At 37.6% G+C, this 19,504-nt stretch overlaps 2 protein-coding genes across 17 annotated transcripts in view; one reads left to right on the forward strand and one right to left on the reverse strand.

The window, feature by feature from the left end:
• The window catches only part of LOC18110473 (7-deoxyloganetin glucosyltransferase-like), a 36,673-nt gene extending 29,848 nt beyond the window's left edge, over nt 1-6,825 (forward strand). Inside the window, exons 2-3 of one of the 4 annotated variants that reach the window (XM_052447767.1) lie at nt 475-822; nt 5,796-6,825. In XM_052447767.1, the coding sequence (XP_052303727.1) occupies nt 475-822; nt 5,796-6,727 (1,280 nt within the window). In that variant the 3' untranslated portion in view covers nt 6,728-6,825. Of the gene's footprint in view, nt 1-410; nt 823-5,795 lie in introns of all 4 variants that reach the window. The other 3 variants (XM_052447768.1, XM_052447770.1, XM_052447769.1) reach the window with 3 other exon arrangements.
• The window catches only part of LOC18110480 (7-deoxyloganetin glucosyltransferase), a 91,175-nt gene that overhangs the window by 20,952 nt on the left and 50,719 nt on the right, over nt 1-19,504 (reverse strand). For 2 of the 13 annotated variants that reach the window (XR_008057555.1, XR_008057553.1), the window contains exon 4: nt 16,594-16,644. The exons of 6 other annotated variants lie outside the window; for them this stretch is intronic. Coding sequence is in view for 5 of the 7 variants with exons in the window: in XM_052447746.1 (XP_052303706.1) it covers nt 16,792-17,635 (844 nt within the window). In the remaining 2 variants the exon portion in view is untranslated. Of the gene's footprint in view, nt 1-16,593; nt 17,636-18,502; nt 19,235-19,504 lie in introns of those variants that run through there. 5 more of the 13 variants (XM_006388739.3, XM_052447746.1, XM_052447756.1 and 2 more) reach the window with 5 other exon arrangements.

The following is a 19,504-nucleotide window of genomic DNA, read 5'->3' on the forward strand; positions in this document are numbered from 1 at the left end:
GTTTTCTGAAGAATCAATTGAAGTGGTCCTCCATGGTTCCTGCTCATCTCAATCAATGAGCTGTTATTCAACTGATTTTAATTTCATTTCCTCTTTTTTTTTTATATATATTTGTATTATTATGTGATTAATTGTGTTTGAAAATTTCCACTGCAGAACTTTTTACTTTATTACATTTCAAAAGAAAAGAATAAAAACATTTGTGGTCTCAATAGAACTACTGCTCCAAAACACCAGAGATTGTGGTCTCAATAGCTCTGCTCCAAAACACCAGAGTCTCTCCACTATTCTCTGTTGCTCCTAATTTGCTAAAGCTATGGCTGATAAGCCCCATGCAGTTCTTATCCCACTTCCATTTCAAAGCCGTATAAAATCTATGCTAAAACTAGCCAAACTACTTCATCACAGAGGTTTTCACATAACCTTTGTCAATACTGAATATAACCATATATAGACGCTTACTTAAATCTAGAGGTCCTAATTCCCTCAACGGTTTGCTTGACTTTCGATTTGAAAACATTCCAGATGGGCTCCCTCATTTGGATATTGATGCTTCCCAAGATATCCTTGCACTTTTTGAGGCTATCAAGAACAACTCAATGGCTCCATTCATGAGTGACCTACTTAACAAGCTCAATGAGACAGCCACTTCTAATGTGCCCCCAGTAACATGCATCGTGTCGGATTTCTTGCTATTCACTATCGCAACTGCTGAAGAGCGAGGAATACCTATTGCACTATTTCAAACTGCCTCTGCTTGTTGCTTCATGTGCTTCAAACAACTTCGTCCACTCAAAGAAAAAGGTCTTGCACCAATTAAAGGTATGAAGGTCCACTGTTTATCACCATTTCGGGGTTGTTAATATCTGGATTGCAATTTAGTAACAAAAGATAAAGCTAAATGTAATTTTGAAGAGAATGATATCTTCTTGTTTTATTTCAGAGTAAGTAGAATTTATAATTTATACTGATGGTTTAACATCAAGATTCTATATTATTGCCTGTGATCAAGCCTAATTATCTATGAATAAGGAAACAAATAATTAAAGATTCAATTACAGTATTTGACTAAACTTGATTTCCTACACTGTGCTTGATTTCCTTTAACACTTCCCCTCAAGTTGGAGTGTATGTTAATTACACCCAACTTGCTAAGTAAAGTCTCAAACTGTGTGGAGCTTAAAGGCATAGTAAACAAGTTTGCTGGTTGGTGTGTAATTTGAATGTAGGCTGTCTGAATCATTCTTACTTGAATTTTCTCACGTATCAAATAACAATCTATTTCTATATGCTTGGTTCGCTCATGAAAGATGGGATTCGATGATATATGCATTGCTGCTTGATTATCACAGAACAAAGTTACTGGTTATGTGTGATTTATCTGTAAGTCCTTCAAAATGTTTTTCAGCCATGTAATTTCGCAGCATGTAGTAGCCATGGAGCAATATTCAGCCTTTGCACTTGAACTTGATATTGTTGTCTGTTTCTTGGTTCTCCAAGAAACTAGTGCCTCTCCAAGTAAAATGCAGTAACCAGTAACTGATCTTCTCGTGTCCTTACAACGAGCCCAATCAGCATCACAAAATGCTCGTAACTGAAGTGCACCTGTGGACAGCAACAGGATGCCTTGCACAGGTGTTTGTTTGATATATTTGAGCACTTTATAAGCCGCGTCCAAATGGGGTTGTCGGGGCTTGTCCATGAATTGACTTAAGATATGCACAACATAAGTCAAATCCGGTCTAGTTATAGTCAGGTAGAGTAATCTGCCAATTAACCTCCTGTATGTTGATCCATCCTCCAAAAGCTTTCAATCGGATTGTGTTAGGGACACATTTTGCTCCAAAGGAAATCGATATGGCTTGACACCCAAAAACCCCGTATCATCCAGAATATCGAGTGCGTATTTTCTCTATGACAGACTGATGCCATGTCGTGATCTTGCAACCTCGATGCCAAGAAAGTATTTAAATTGCCCCAAGTCTTTAAGTTTGAATTGCTTGGAGAAGAAAAGTTTGGTGTTCTCTATGTCCTGGAAATTATTCCCAGCTAATATCACATAATCAACATATATCAGTAATGCTAGAAAGTTACCATGATGGCTTCAGACGAATAAGGAATAATCAGACAGAGACTGATGGAATCCTACAGCCTTAAGTGCACCGGACAACTTGATAAACCACTGTCTAGAAGCTTGTTTTAAGCCATACAGGGATTTATAAAGTTTTCAAACGCGTGTCTTCCCCTTTCGCCCGAAGCCAGGAGGGAAAGTCATGTAAACGTCCTCATCCAAGTAACCATGCAAGAATGCATTGTTGACATCTAACTGATGTAAATGCTAACCACGCAAAGCTGCCACACTAAGTAAGATGCGGACAGTGACCATCTTGGCTCCAGGAGCAAACGTTTCCTGATAATCAACGCCTTCAACTTGGTTGTAGCCCTTAGCCACCAGCCATGCCTTATATCGTTCTACTATCCCATCAGCCTTTAACTTGATTTTGTATAACCACTTGCAACTGATTGGCTGTTTATGGGATGACAATGGTACCAAACTCCAAGTCCTAGTGGCCTGTAAAGCAACTATCTCATGGTGCATGGCCTCACGCCACTAAGGATGTTGAACAGCCCGTGAAAAACTGGTGGGTTCTTTGAGGAGGGTGAGTTGAGCAGTATAAGCCTTGTGATGGGGAGAAAGGTGAGTGTAAGATAAATAAGTAGAGAGGGGATAAGCAGTACCTGAAGTATGAACCATGTTCGTGGAGGATGTCGGGTCAGGCCTTGAAGGGAGAGTCATAGCGAGATGAAAATCTTGCAAGTATGAAAGAGTGGTAATAGAACGACTGCCACGACGAAGGGGAGGAATGGGCACATGGGAGGAGTGGGTCTGTATGGGAGATAAATCAGGTAGTTGAGGGATAGGGGTGGCTGGAGATGGAGACTCTATAAGGGGATATGAAGACTCTGTGAGGGGAGCTGGAGGGGTATATGAGCTGGTGGAAGGAGGTGTCTGGGAATTGGGTGAGCTGGTGAGTGCAGGACATGTAATTGGAGGGGGGGGGTGCAAAATCTATGTCGAAAGGTAAGGATGGAGTGGGAGTGGGAGGTGAAAATGATGTGGCATCAGGATTAGTATGTGATGCAGGTGTAAGAAAAGGTAATATGGATTCAAAGAAAACGACATCCCTGGAGACTATTATTCTTTGTTTAGCTAGATCAAAAACTCTATACCCCTTTTTCCCATAAGGATATCCAAGAAAGATACACCGAGATGCTCGAGGATCAAATTTGGAGCGACTTTGTGCATGGGTGGAAACAAAACATAAGCAACCAAATACTCTTAAGTGTGAGTAATTAGGAACTGTGTTGAATATTTTTTCATATGGTGTTTTTTCGTGGAGAATGGGGGTTGGTGTTTGATTTATAAGATAAGCGGAAGCAAGAATAGCGTCACCCTAAAATTGATTAGAAAGACCGGCTTGAAGAAGGCACGTGCCATATTTAACAAATGCCTATGTTTGTGTTCGGCAACGCTATTTTGTTATGGAGTATTAATGCAACTGGTTTGATGAATGATACCTTTGTGAGCGTAAAAGCTTTCAAGCTTGAATTCAAGACCATTATCACTACGAATCATTTTGACTTTGGAATTAAATTGATTTTCAGCCATGTTGATGAAGTTGACTAGAATATCCCTAGTATCGGATTTGTGTTTCATAAGGTAAATCCATGTGCATCTAGTGTGATCATCAACGATAGTAAGAAAATATTTGGCACCTAAAATAGAAGAAACTTTATAACCACCCCAAATGTCAACATGAATTAAATCAAACAGAGATATAGTAGTAATGAAACTTGAAGAAAATGGAAGTCTTATTTGTTTTGCTAACGGACAAATCAAGCACTTGTCGTTAGAACAAGAATTAACTTTAGGAAATAATGGAGAGACTTTGGTTGAGGGATGCCCAAGACGTTGATGCCAAAGGTTCGGGTTGGAAGTTTTGGCATGGTTGCATGTTCCTTTCTTGGCTTGGTCGAGAAAATAGAGACCCTTCATTTCAATTCCTGTCCCAATCATCTTCCCCGAACGTAGGTCCTAAATCACACAAAATTGGCTTAGAAAAATGGTTATGCAAGAAGAATCAAATGCTAGTTTGCTAATGGAAATTAAATTCAATTGGAAATATGGGACACACAAAACATTATCAAGGATCAAATCAGGAGATAGATGAACTCTGCCTATGTGAGTTACTTGTGCTATTGATCCATTTGGTAATTCAACAGTGCAACCATTAACCGGTCTTGAGTATGCGAGCAGATTTTGATCATAAATCATATGATCCATGCACCCACTATCCAAAATCCAAGTGCTTCTGTTGCCATTAGAAAAGAGTGAAAAATCTTTACCTGAGAGCTCATCATTAGTTGGACAGTTACTAACATGATTGGCAGAGGATATTTTAGTTTTTAACATACCGAGTATTTGTTTGCACTCTTCAGCTGTGAAAGGAAAATTCATCTCCTTCCTTTCATTCATGTGTGATGCAACTTGATTTCCATTAGAAATTACCACATTAAACTCAACTTCAGTCACTGCTTTCTTCTTGCGACAATGTTCTGCAGTATGTCCCTTCCAGCGGCAGAAAGTGCATCTGAGATGTGCGCGACAATCCTTGGTGGTGTGATTTGTTCTGTTACATCTGGAGCATCTCTGTTCAGTTTCAGTCTCATGGCTTGAATTCTTTACAGCAAAGACAACAGTCTCTGGTTGAGCATGGCTTTTCCTGGTTGTCACCTTTGATTGCTTCACATGACAAAGAACCAGTGAATATGCCTTGTTTACCGTGGGTAATGGATCCTGCAACAGAGTGTTGCTACGAACACGGTACCCACGTACGAATCATTGAGACCCATGAAGAATTTCATGGTTTTCTGTGTGTTCAGATATGCAGCCACTTCCTTGATTGATCCACAAGTGCATGTCGGAAAGGTGCATAGTGCTTCACGCTCATCCCATAAACCTTTCAGCTTTGTGAAGTAGGATCCCACAGACATGTTGCCTTGCACACAATTGTGAATTTCATTCTCGATATTAAATAATTGAACCACATTCACATGTGAGAATCGTTCTTGTAAATCAAGCCACATTTGTCTGGCATCCTTGCAATTGATGATGCTGATAGCAATATCTTTGGACATAGATCCCAACAGCCAAGTTTTAACCAAACTATTACACCGATTCCATTGTTGATGCTCATCTGGTTTCTTTTCATCAGGCTTCTTCATCCAGCCATCTATTAATCCAATTTTGTTTTTGATTGTCAACGCCATAGTCATGGATTGGCTCCATGTGCTATAGTTGTCTTCAACCAAGGGTTGTGACACAAGGACAACGTCAGGTTGATCTGAATGGTGAAGGTAAAGCTGGTGATTGGGATGATCCCATCTTGCGCCTAAAGACGTGCTTCCTTGGTTTTCGTCTCCCGTGGAAGTCGGCTAAAGGGTTTGTGTTTTATTTTGATACCTAGATTAATTGCTCTGATATCATGAAGAGAATGATATCTTCTTGTTTTATTTCAGAGTAAGCAAAGTTTACAATTTATATTGATGGTTTAACATCAAGATCCTATATTATTGTCTGTGATCAAGCCTAATTATCTATGACTAAGGAAATAAATAATTAAGATTCAATTACAGTATTTGACTAAACTTGATTTTCTATTCTATGATTGATTTCCTATGCTGTGCTTGATTTCCTTTAACAAATTTTGTTTTGTACTTTTTGTGTTTTGCAGACGACAGCTTTCTAACAAATGACTTCTTAAACAAAGTTATAGACTGGATTCCTGGAATGATAGGTATACGTGTAAGAGATCTTCCGAGATTTTTTCGTTGGATGGATCTCAATGATTGTTGGTTTAACCACACGATGGAATCAGCTGAGAAAGCTTGTAAAGCATCTGCTATTATTGTACATAGTTTTGATGCTTTGGAGCAAGAAGTTCTGAATGCTCTCTACTCAATGTTTCCTCGTGTTTATCCTATCGGCCCGCTTCAATTGCTTCTCAATCAAGTACCTGAAGATGACCTAAATTCCATTGGATGTAACCTGTGGAAAGAAGAGCCTGAATGTCTCCAGTGGCTTGACTCCAAGAAACCGAAATCGGTGGTTTATGTGAATTTTGGCAGTATAGTAGTCATGAATAAGGAACAGCTTATTGAATTTGGAATGGGACTTTCTGAAAGCAACCACTCTTTTGTATGGATTATAAGGCCTGACATGGTCATTGGGCAGTCAGCTATTTTTCCAGCAGAGTTTATGGAAGAAACTAAAGAGAGGGGCTTTATTGCTAACTGGTGTCCACAAGAAGAAGTCCTTAACCACCCATCAATAGGAGGCTTCATAACACATTGTGGATGGGGTTCCACAATTGAGAGCATTTCTTCGGGGGTGCCTATGCTTTGTTGCCCATTCTTCGGGGATCAACAAACAAATTGTAGGTACGCATGCAGTGAATGGGGAATTGGAATGGAGATTGATAATGATATCAACAGAGAAAATGTGAAGACGCTTGTAAGGGAGCTGATGGAGGGAGAGAAAGGTAAGAAAATGAAGAAGCAAGCCATGGAGAGGAAAAAATTAGCAGTGGAGGCCACAGCTCCAAATGGTACATCATCCATGAATTTGGACAAGCTTATAAACGAAGTTCTTCTGTCACGAAATTAAGTCATCGCTCAAGCTTGAGCCATGGTTTTCAATTTGGTTGTTGGTGCTATGTGTCTATTGATTTGGCATTGTTGAATTAAAGCATTAATCTTCATGGTTGTTCAACTTTCATTATTCTCAACAGGACAAAACATTTTCTTTACTGTACCGGGGAAAGGGGATGGCTAGCGCCACAATTTTACATTTTGGCGGGACACCCTGCTAGCCACTGTGATCAGTCTAAGATATCTTACTGATAAAACACGGATTGTAGTGTGTCCATATCAGTTGGTATTCTAAATAAATCTTGTATTTTCCATATGAAAGTCTCATGTTTGAACTTTGAATCTAGGGAAGATCGAGGGCGAACTTTAATGATTTAATCTTGAATGCTCATTTAATGCACTGCGGGCGGGCACGAGGACATTGTCAATCAAGCCAAAGAGTTCAAATCCAACAGTTTCAGCCCATGTTTAGCTAGCCATAATTCTAGATGTCATGTCCGAGAAAATAACAACAGGCCCAGAAAGCAGAAACATTATTCCTGCCTGAGATGTCACAGCTGAAATTCTTCGAAAACTCACTTCCAGAACCAGATTTATCCCTAGCGTTAATTAGTTCACTATAATTCCTGACTTGTACTTCTTGAACTTATTACACTATCAACACTCCAAACAAAATCCACGTTTTGTTTTCGATCGCCAGCCAAATCTCTTGCAAAGACAACCAAAAAGATATCAAGTCACATGAGTTTACTATAGTTCTTGATGATTATATTCTCATGTTTACTTCTTGACATGGTCTTGTATGCCTTGCTGGTAGCAGTCAAGCTTATATTTGTTTTTTCCGGTGATCGTGGGATCGGATTTTATTTATTTATTTAATATAGTAAGAGATTTCAGGCCTACAGGGAAGGGGCTTATAACCACCACAACAAGAAAAATAGGAAGAAAAAGACTAAAAATGAAACTAACAGTGCTAGTCAAAAAATGAAGAACCTGACAGATCTGTTAGAATTATGAGATTCTGCCTTGAGAAAGATAGAGTTAAGTGCAATTATGTTATTTGAATTTTATGTAATCGTTTTTTTATCTTCAGGATTTGCAGCAGGAACTTTCTGCTAAGTTTGTTATTTCAATTCCAATAATCTCTCAAGTTTGTTGAGAGTTTCAATCCATTACAAGTTCTATGTAAGTCTATATATAGACATTCAAAATTAATGAAATATTATTGATCTTTCTACTCAACTCTGCTCTTTTGTATCTATTTCTTCTATACTTAAAACTGTAGTTTCTGGAACTTCAAATTTCTATCAGTGGTATCAGAGCATTATATCCTATGGGCTGTGAGGCAAGTATTGTGAGTGATAAACACAGAGAGGGTGAACAGAAATACTAGTGAGTTATTTTCCTTCTATTTCAATGTCTACTTCAAGTAATATAGCATCTGCAATTCCAATGTTTAGTGGTGAACTCTATCATATTTGGGCTGTCAAAATGAGATTTTATCTAAGATCTCAAGGCTTGTGGAATGTTGTGGTGACTGATTCTGATCCACCACCATTGAATGCAAATCCCACAATCGCTCAAATGAAAGCACATGAAGAAGAAAAACTCAAGAAGGACAAAGCCATTACCTGCCTACATTCTGGACTTGCAGATCATATTTTCACCAAAATAATGAATCTGGAAACACCAAAACAAGTATGGGATAAGCTCCAAATTGAATTTGAAGGGAGCAACAGAGTCAAATCAGTTAAGCTTCTTGCATTTAAAAGGGAATTTGAGTTGATGAAGATGAAAGACAATGAATCTGTCAAAGATTATTCTGGCAGATTAATGGATGTTGTAAATCAAATGAGACTTCTTGGAAATACATTTGAAGATCATAAGGTAGTAGAAAAACTTATGATGTCAGTCCCACAAAAGTTTGAAGCCAAAATCTCTGCAATAGAAGAATCTTGTGATTTGCAAAATCTTACTATTGCAGAGTTAATTAGCAAACTACACGTACAGGAGCAAATCATATGAGAGATGATGAGGCTGTAGAAGGGGCTTTCCAAGCAAACAACAAGGGAAGGAGTGCTGGTAACCTGCCAAGAAAAAAACTTGTCAAGTTTTCTAAAGGAAAAACAAGTATACCTTCAAGAAGACAGATTTTCTTACCGTGTCCTTATTGCAAAAGAACTAACCATGCTGACAAAGATTGCTGGTTTAAGGGTAAACCTTCTCTCCAGTGTATGTTCTGTAATAATCTTGGCCATAGTGAGAAATTTTGCAAAATCAAGAAGAAACAATCTCAACAACAAATACAACAACAAGCAAATGTTTCTGAAGAAGGCAAAGATGATGAGGAGCATCTGTTTATGGCATCACAAGTTAGCAATACTTCTGAGCTAAATACATGGCTTATAGACAGTGGCTGCACTAGTCACATGTCTAAGTTTCTGTCAATCTTTTCTTCTATTGACAGATCAGTTCAACCAAAAATCAAGCTGGGAAATGGAGATATTGTGCAGGCTAAGGGAAAAGGCATTGTTGCGGTCAGCACAAATAGAGGTACTAAAACCATCACAAATGTTCTTTACATTCCAGAACTAGATCAAAATCTCCTTAGTGTTGCACAGATGCTTAGGAATGGTTATGAAGTCTCTTTTAAAGAGAAATTTTGCTTTATCACTGATTCACATAATTCAGAGATAGCAAAAATCAAAATGGATGGTAATAGCTTCTATTTGAAGCTTGATGATGTTAAAGGACATGTGTTTAGTGCTAAGATTGATGAAAGCATTCTTTGGCACAAAAGATTTGGTCATTACAATCTCAATTCATTAAAGTTGCTTGTATGATACTGGAATGGTAGAAAACATGTCTGAAATTCATGTTACTGCTCATACATGTGGAAGCTGTGAACTGGGAAAGCAACACCGACAACCATTTCCCAAAGGTATATCTAAAAGAGCAACTCACAAGCTGGAGTTAGTCCATTCAGACATCTGTGGACCAATAAGCACAGCTTCATTAAGCAATAATCTGTATTTTATTCTCTTCATTGATGATTTCAGCAGAATGACTTGGGTTTATTTTCTGAAAACCAAGTCACAAGCACTTTCTATGTTCAGCAACTTCAAGAAAATGGTGGAAACTCAATGTGGTCAGAAAATTAAGAAGCTCAGAACTGATAATGGAGGAGAGTATACTTCAAAAGAGTTCAGTGTTTTCTGTCAAGAAGCTGGAATTGTGCATCAGCTGACAGTTCCATACTCACCACAGCAGAATGGAGTTTCAGAGAGGAAGAACAGGACTGTGATGGAGATGACAAGGTGCATTCTGTTTGAAAAGAAGCTACCAAAGTTTCTATGGGCTGAAGCTGTAAACACGTCAGTTTACTTGCTCAACAGACTACCAACAAAGTCTGTTCAAGACAGAACACCATTGGAGGCATGGTCTGGTGTTAAGCCTACTGTCAAACATCTCAAAGTGTTTGGATCATTGTGCTATTTTCATGTGCCATCTGCCAGAAGAGGGAAACTTGATGAAAAAGCTGAAAAAGGAATTTTTGTGGGATATGCGACAGAATCAAAAGGCTACAGAATTTTCAATCTGAATGCAGCAAAAATTCAGGTCAGCAGAGATGTGCATTTTGATGAGAATTCTTGCTGGAATTGGGACTTAAAAGGAGTTGATCAGAATATAACAGTTGCACTTGAACCAGCAGTAAGAAGTATTGGTGTTGAAGTTCAACAAGACATTGAAGAAACTTCAGATACAGCAGTACTTAAGGTTAGGCCATTGTCTGATGTGTACGAAAGATGTAATCTTGTACATGCTGAGCCTACAAACTATACTGAAGCTGCAGGAGTTCCAGCTTGGATTGAAGCAATGAAATCAGAAATTGATTCCATTGAAAGAAATGGGACTTGGAGATTGACTGAACTTCCTGAAGATAAAAAGGAAATTGGAGTGAAGTGGGTCTTTAGAACCAAATTCAATCCAGATGGTTCAATCTTCAAACACAAGGCTAGATTGGTTGTTAAAGGCTTTGCTCAAGTTGCTGGAGTGGATTATGGAGATACTTTTGCACCAGTAGCTAGGCATGACACTATAAGACTCCTACTTGCTCTTGCGGGACAAAAAGGATGAAGAGTATATCATTTAGATGTTAAGTCTGCTTTTCTAAATGGAATACTTCTTGAAGAAATTTATGTTCAGCAACCAAAAGGTTTTGTAGTTGCTGGTAATGAACACAAAGTATACAAGCTACACAAGGCTCTTTATGGCTTGAAGCAAGCACCAAGGGCCTGGTACAGCAGAATTGACACTCATTTGATTCAACTGGGATTCAAGAGAAGTGAAAATGAAGCTACTTTGTATCTGAAACAAGATGAAGATGGTCTGCAGCTGGTGATATCACTCTATGTAGATGACATGCTAGTTACTGGAAGCAATGCAAAGTTGCTGGAAGAGTTCAAAACAGAAATGCAAGATGTTTTTGAAATGTCTGATCTTGGCATTATGAACTACTTTCTTGGAATGGAAATACATCAATGTAGTTCGGGTATTTTTGTTTCACAAAGGAAATATGTTGTTGATATACTCAAGAAGTTCAAACTTGAGTCATGCAAAGCAGTAGCAACTCCTTTGGCACAAAATGAGAAGATTTCAAAGAATGATGGTGAGAAACTTGAAGATCCCTCTGGATTTAGAAGTTTAGTGGGCAGTTTACTATACTTGACAGCAACTAGACCCGACTTGATGTTTCCAGCTGGTTTGCTGTCAAGGTTCATGAGCTCACCTAGCAATATTCACATAGGAATTGCTAAAAGGGTGTTGAAGTACATTAGAGGAACAACTGATCTTGGCATCTGGTACTTGAAGTCAGGAGGAGTAAAACTAATTGGTTATGCAGACAGTGACTGGGCAGGGAGTGTTGATGACATGAAAAGCACCTCTGGGTATGTTTTTAACATTGGTTCAAGTGCGATCTGTTGGAATGCAAAGAAGCAAGATGTGGTGGCACAATCAACTGCAGAAGCAGAGTATATCTCCATGGCAGCTGCTGCAAATCAAGCAATTTGGTTGAACAAGTTGCTTGCTGATTTAGGTCAAGATCAAAGCTCACCAACTGAGCTTTATTGTGACAACAAATCTGTTATTGCTATTGCTCTAAATCCGGTTCAACATGGCAGAACCAAGCATATCAATGTGAAATTTCATTCTATAAGAGAAGCTGAGAAGAATCTGCTTATAAAGCTACACTATTGTCCAACAGATGTTCAACTTGCTGATATAATGACTAAAGCTCTTCCTAGATCAAGGCTGGAATTTCTAAGGATGAAACTTGGTTTGTCCAAGGCAAGTCTCAAGGAGGAGTGTTAGAATTATGAGATTCTGCCTTGAGAAAGATAGAGTTAAGTGCAATTATGTTATTTGAATTTTATGTAATCGTTTTTCATCTTCAGGATTTGCAGCAGGAACTTTCTGCTAAGTTTGTTATTTCAATTCCAATAATCTCTCAAGTTTGTTGAGAGTTTCAATCCATTACAAGTTCTATGTAAGTCTATATATAGACATTCGAAATTAATGAAATATTATTGATCTTTCTACTCAACTCTGCTCTTTTGTATCTATTTCTTCTATACTTAAAACTGTAGTTTCTGGAACTTCAAATTTCTATCAAGATCAACACCTAAGAAACAATACTGAAGATAGCATTCTCACTGTGAAACTCAACAAGAATTTTTATGTTTGTAATCCAAGCACACAAGAATTTGTGAAAGTACTTTAATTCTTACTTCCAATTCTTTAACAAAAAGTAGTTAATTACGGAGGATCTCAATAGATGGATGAAGATCTGTTACAATTGAAACACATGAAAAGCCTAGAAGACACATTTATGAATAGATGGAAAAAGAGGTTTGGTCGTACAAAATCTATTTTGCGAAAACATCAATAACTTTTTGATATGATCGTGATCAAATTTTACGACGAGGTTGTATAAGCACTTCACTATAATAGGTAAACTTACTGTGTCCACTATAAAATTAGGCCTAAAAGATTTTTTTCTAAGTTTTTGTATTTTTTAATTTCTCATTAATTTTGAATTATAGCTTTTATTTATTCTTGTTATTTCATTTCCTTTCTTGTTAATATCCGTTATAAACATATTTGAGTTATTATCATATTTTCTTGAGAGATTTTTTAGTAGATTATACTTTGTTTGAGAATAAACAGCTCTTTCTGGCTAGAGTTTATCCAACCCTTTTTCATGAATTTCTCTATCTTTGTGCTCTCTTTGCCAGAATAAGTCTCAAGCAACAATCTTGGTTAAGATAAAAAAAAGGACTGCGAAAAAGGATCCACATCCAAGATCAAACGCATCTCATATATATAATGGACAGACATAGATTATATTAAAATGATGCAAGAGTCAAGAAGAAAAATAATTTAGAAACTCTTTCCAACAAAATAATGCGGATTTGAACAATCCCAGAACTCAAAAGAGAATGAGAAAATATTGAAGATACAAAATATTGAGGCTCTTTTTAACAACACCAGATCAATTAACAATTGACATGTAGCACAAAAAGCACATTGAAGAGTATGAGTCAATCTCGAGTGAGTCTTCTTGACCTTTCATGACAGAGCACCTCGTTTATCAGCTTGTCCAAATTCATGGATGAGGAACCATTTGGAGCAGTTGCCTCTTCTGCTAATTTTTTCCACTCCATGGACTTGCTCTTCATTTTCTTACCTTTCTCTCCTTCCATCAACTCTCTCACAAGCTTCTCCACATTATCTCTTAATTTTCACATTGCTATCAATCTCCATTCCAATCCCCCACTCAGTGCATGTATACCTACAATTTGTTTGTTGATCACCGAAGGATGGCCAACAAAGCATAGGCACCCCAGAAGAAATGCTCTCAATTGTGGAACCCCATCCACAATGAGTTATAAAACCTCCAATTGAAGGTCGGCTGAGGACTTCTTCTTGTGGACACCAACTAGCAATGAAGCCCCTCTCTTTAGTCTCTTTCATAAACTCTAGTGGAAAAATAGGCGAGTCCCCAATGACCATATCAGGTCTTATTGCCCATAAAAATGGATGACCACTTTTAGCAAGTCCCATTCCAAATTCAATGAACTGCTGCTTTGAGATGACTGCTATACTGCCAAAGTTCACATAAATTACTGATTTTGGTTCCTTGGAGTCAAGCCATTGCAGACACTCGGACTCTTCTTTCCACAGGTTACATCCAATGGACTTCAGATCATCTTCAGGCACTTGATTGAGAAGTAACTGAAGTGGACCGATTGGAAAGACACGAGAATGCATAGAGAATAGAGCATTCAAAACTTCTTGCTCCAAAGCATCAAAAGTATGCAAAATAATTGCAGAAGCTTTAGAAGCACTCTCAACTGCTTCCATGGCGTTGTTAAAAAACCAACCATTTGGATCCGTACTTCGAGAGAACCTTGGAATATCTCTTAAACGTAGATCCTTCATTCCTGGAATCCCGTCTATGATTCTGTCCGCGAAATCATTTGTTTGAAAGCTCTCGTCTGCAAACACAAAGAACAGTTGGATGCAAATTCGGAGGTAATTTCAATCTTCAAAAACCAAAGGGCAATAAAAAGTTGATTTCATATTCATACCATCTAATGGCGCTAGGCCTTTCTTTTTTAGTGCACGAAATTGTTTGGAGCACATGAAGACACATGCAGATATAGTAAAGAACAAGGCAATAGGTATTCCTAGCATTTCAGCAGCATTGATAGTAAATGGCATCAAACCATCAGAGACAATACAAGTCACCGGGGGCACACCAGAAAATGTTGTGTCATGAAGCTTGGCAAGCAGGTCATTAAATGAAGCCAGTTGGTTTTTCTTAAAATCTTCTGCAGATGCAAGAGTATCAGAAGGAGGGACGCTATCTGGAATGGTTTCAAATCGAAAATCATGCAAGCCATTAAGGGATTCAGGACCTCTAGAATTAAGCAGGAGTCTATGATTGAACTCAGTATTGACAAAGGTTATGTGAAACCCTTTGTGGTGAAGTAGTTTGGCTAATTTTAGCATTGATTTTATGTGGCTTTGAAGTTGGAGGGGGATAAAAACTGCATGAGGCTTGTCAGCCATGGCTTACATGCTATGTTTCTTCTATAGAGTCATATGAATGCTATTATATTAATTTGTTAGGGTATTGTCTATGGTTAAGGGTAACAAATAACCAATTCAACCTAAAAGTTTAAGTTGTTAAGTGAGATTTCAAGATATAATTTATATTATTCTTTAATATACCCCTTCAAGTGAAAGCTCTTTAAGTTTGAAACTTGTACTGACTTACATTATCTTGTGCTTAATTTTATTTATCAAATAAATAGAGATGATAAGATTCGAACTCGTGACCATTTGATCATTAAGACTCTGATACCATGTCAAAGAGTTAATTCAATATAAAAACTTAAGCTGTTAAGTGAGGTTTCAAAATATAATTTATATTATTTTCTAATAAAATAGATGAATTGGTCATTGAATCCATAGTGGACCTACATATGAGAGAGAACCTCTTACCGGTGAATACCATACCTAGCTAATCCAAAACCTTACAGACGGTTTGTTTTTGGGTTCATCTTATTTATATTCACCTCATTTTTTTCACCCCAGCCATATTGTTATTGTAAATTACTTTGTACTCAGTTTTAATGTCAAAGAAACCGGGCAGCAGAAACCAGATATTCTCTTATTGACAAAAAATCTCCGGTAGGCCCGCAGTTGAACCTGAAGCTTGTACACACCTTCAAGTTTTCTTTCTAAAAGGGCTCATAATTGATTTCCTTTGTCAACAAGTCCAACCTGCATTTGCACACCTTCACAAGATACACGATGTTTTCCTTCATAATTATATTAATTCACGTGAAACTTAATTATTGATTGTTTGGTTGTATCTGTTCAGTATTTCTTAATTGTTAATGCCATTATTGTTTGGTCTAGTTTGGAGTGTTGATAGTGTGATGAATTAAAAATATATGATTAGGAAAGCACCCAGGTGGACATGAAACCACCTTGGCGGAAGAAACAACTCTTCAGATTAAGACAACATAAACGGAGCACAATAATTTATTAAACCTTGGGCACAGTTCCCTTGAACGGACTCTCTTGTCCTTTGGAGAAGACTCCACACTCAACAGTAGCCAGCCATATTATTTAGCAATAATTTATATTAGAAAAGCTTAAGATATCATCATGCATGTTTATATGAAATATTATTAAACAATGATTTCAAAGGCCACTAAAACATGTTTAGAAGTATGGTAGTAATTGTTTTTTAAAGTGTTTTTTATTCCAAAACACATTAAAATAAATTTTATTTTATTTTTTAAAAATTATTTTTGATATTAGTATATCAAAATGATATGAAAACATCAAAAACATATTAATTTGAAGAAAAAAATAAAAAAAATTAATTTTTTTTAAAACACTTCCGAAACGCAATGTCAAACTCTATTTTCTTATAAAAAGCTATAGGACTTTTCATATCAAAAGCTATAGGACTTTTCAGTCAGCTAATTACTCCATGAAATTCAGATATTTTCTTGGACTTAATCTTATTCTATCGGTTCATAAATAATTGTACAGGGCTATCCATATAACTTGGTTATTATAGATCCACAACTGACTAATTAGAAGATTAGAACATTGTTATGTTATCAAGATTTAATTACTTATGCCTCATGGTTTCATAAATTAAATAAGTAGTCCTTATGGCTGTAAACTCGATCTCTCTTGAACGGACACAAATCCCTTGAACGGGCTCTCTTGTCCTTTTGTAAAGTTACGACAACAAGTACAGCATTATTTAGGAAAAATATTCAACACACAAAATCAGCAATGTTTGTATGTAATATAACGAAGCAATGCACGGACACTACTCACCTTGAAACAACACATTTGTCTTGAGCTTTAATTATCTTTTAATAAAGAAACATTTTTTAATTATTTCATGACAAGAGCACTTCCGTCACCAACTTGTCTAGATTCATGGATGACGAACCACTTGGACGAGTGGCCTCGAGAGCTAACCTCTTCCACTCCATGGCTTTCTTCTTCATTTTCTTACCTTCTTCTCCTTCCATCAACTCTCTCACTTGTTTTTCCACATTTTCTCTCGTCACATTGCTATCAATCTCCATTCCAATTGCCCACTCATTGCATGTATACCGACAGTTTGTTTGCTGATCACCGAAGGATGGCCAACAAAGCATAGGCACGCCAGAAGAAATGCTCTCAATTGTGGAACCCCAACCACAATGTGTTAGGAAACCTCCAATAGATGGGTGGTTGAGAACTTCCTCTTGTGGACACCAACTACAAATAAAGCCCCTTTCTTTTGTTTCTTCAGTGAATTCTGGTGGCAATATCGCGGAGTCGCCAGTGATAATGTCAGGTCGTATTATCCATAAAAATGGGTGACCACTTTTAGAAAGTCCCATTCCAAATTCAACGAGCTGCTCTTTAGTAGCCACTGCTATGCTACCAAAATTCACATAAATTACCGAGTTGGGTTTCCTGGAATCAAGCCATTGGAGACACTCAACTTCTTCTTTCCATAGGTTACAATCAATAGAATCTAGATCATCTTCTTGAATTTGATTGAGAAGTAATTGAAGTGGACCGATTGTGTAGACACGAGGAAACATAGAGTAAAGGGAAGTCAGGACTTCTTGCTCCAAAGAATCGAAAGTATGGAAAATGACTGCAGAACCTGAAGGAGATCTCTCAACAGATTCCATGCAGAAGTTAAACAGACAGTCATTTGGATCTGTTGTGCGAATAAAACTTGGAAGATCCCTTAATCGTATATCTTTCATTCCTGCAATCCAGTCTACTACTCTGTCTAGATAGCCATTTGTTAAAAAGCTCTCGTCTGCAATTAAAAATTGAATGCATGACTAATTTTGTAAACGTTAGGGTTAATTTGTGAACATCATGCTTGTATATGAGTATAATGACTGGAGATAAATTGAAAGAGAGCAAAAGTCAATAGTTTGTGATGAAAGGTTGTGTTGAAAGAGGCAGTAATGATGCGACGAGCACCATCTCTACCAACTCTACCATAGTATTTCTAAATATAATCACTGGGCTAAGATCTTATAACCAATAAAAAGGAAAAACAAAGGATAAAATTATGTGGGCTAAAAAGGGAACATGGAAATACTCATAATTATGGGCACATGGATGAACATGAACTCGAGCATATTAAAAAGAATTTATATTAAAAAAAAAACATAGTTAATTGGTCAAGAGAAACTTGAATTCTCGGTCAAATCCATCTATGCTCTCTTTTAATTTTTTAAGTCCGGACCCTTGAACTACTAGATCAAGACAATCTACCACCTCCGTTGGGATCTCTTAGTTTCTATTCGTGAAACTTGGGAGGGAATAGTCACTCGTGCACATCCACTTAATGGGGTTTTGTGGACAGAAACCCAAGGAATCCTAACGGAGGCGATACGTTGTCTTAATATGATAGTTTTATGGATGAATATAAAAAAATTAAAGAGATAGGAATCTAGTTGGACCTGGCCAAAAATTCATATCTAGTTGAGTGCAATAATTCCTCTGCTTGCAGACATTCCAAGCAATTCGAAATCAAATTTGAGGTTATGTGCCCAAAGGGCTTACTGTGTTTCCCAACAGAGCTTCTAGTGAACTAAAAGCAAGTAAAGATAAATAACGAACACTGAAAGAATATCATATTGAAATCTCAACTTTAAGTTTTCCTTGTTCCTACCTTTTAGTGGTGTAAGACCTTTTTCTTTGAGTGCTTGAAATTGTTTAAACCCCATGAAGCTGCAAGCAGAGATAGTAAAGAACAACGCAATAGGAATTTCGCGCTTCGCTGCAGCATCGATAGCGACTGGCATGAAACCATCAGAGACGATGCAAGTCACAGGGGGAACATCAGGTGATGCTGTGTCATTCAGCTTGTCTAGCAGGTCATTAAATGGCGCCAACAAGTTCTTCCTAGCAGCTTCACAAAGTCCAGGCAAATCTTGGGTGGCATTCTCATCCGAGGGAGGGAGGCCATCAGGAATGGATTCGAACTGAAAGTCGGGCAAACCTTTCAGGGAATCAGATCCTCTAGATTTAAGTAAGCGTTTATGGTTAAACTCAGTATTGACAAAGGTGATGTGAAAACCTTTGTAATGTAGTAGTTTTGCTAGTTTAAGCATTGACTTTATGTGGCTTTGAGCTGGGCTAGGGAAACAAACTGCATGAGGCTTATGATCAGCTAAAATTATACAAGTCATGCCTCGAGCTCGCTCTTTCTTTCTCTATTTCCTCTGCTATTTGAGTTTCTGCTATTCTATGTTAAAGTGAACACATTCATCACCAATTTATTGTTGGGATATTGCCATTAATAGGCAACAACTTTGTGCAACCTACCCTAAAAAGTAGAGTTATCATTGTTAAAAGGCTACAATGGTAATTGCACCAACCATTGACAAAAATGGTACAACCCATGTGGTGCCACCATTTGTGCCATAATTGATGGCCTCTTGCATCTTTGATGCCTATAAATAGAGGCATTATTTGAGAGCAAAGAGAGAGAGAGAGCCGAGAAGAGAAAGAGAGAAGAGGAGAGAAAGGGAGGGGCTGCCAAGGGCAGCAACCTTGCTGTCAGGTGCAGCAGTGTGTGAGTGCAATGGAAGTAGAGTTTGAGTGAAGTGATCCTCCTTCTCCATGTGTGTTGTAACCCTTTCTCTATTTATCTCTAATAATATGAACCTCT

This window comes from Populus trichocarpa, chromosome 16 (assembly GCF_000002775.5).
Source record: "Populus trichocarpa isolate Nisqually-1 chromosome 16, P.trichocarpa_v4.1, whole genome shotgun sequence".
Lineage (NCBI taxonomy): Eukaryota > Viridiplantae > Streptophyta > Magnoliopsida > Malpighiales > Salicaceae > Populus > Populus trichocarpa.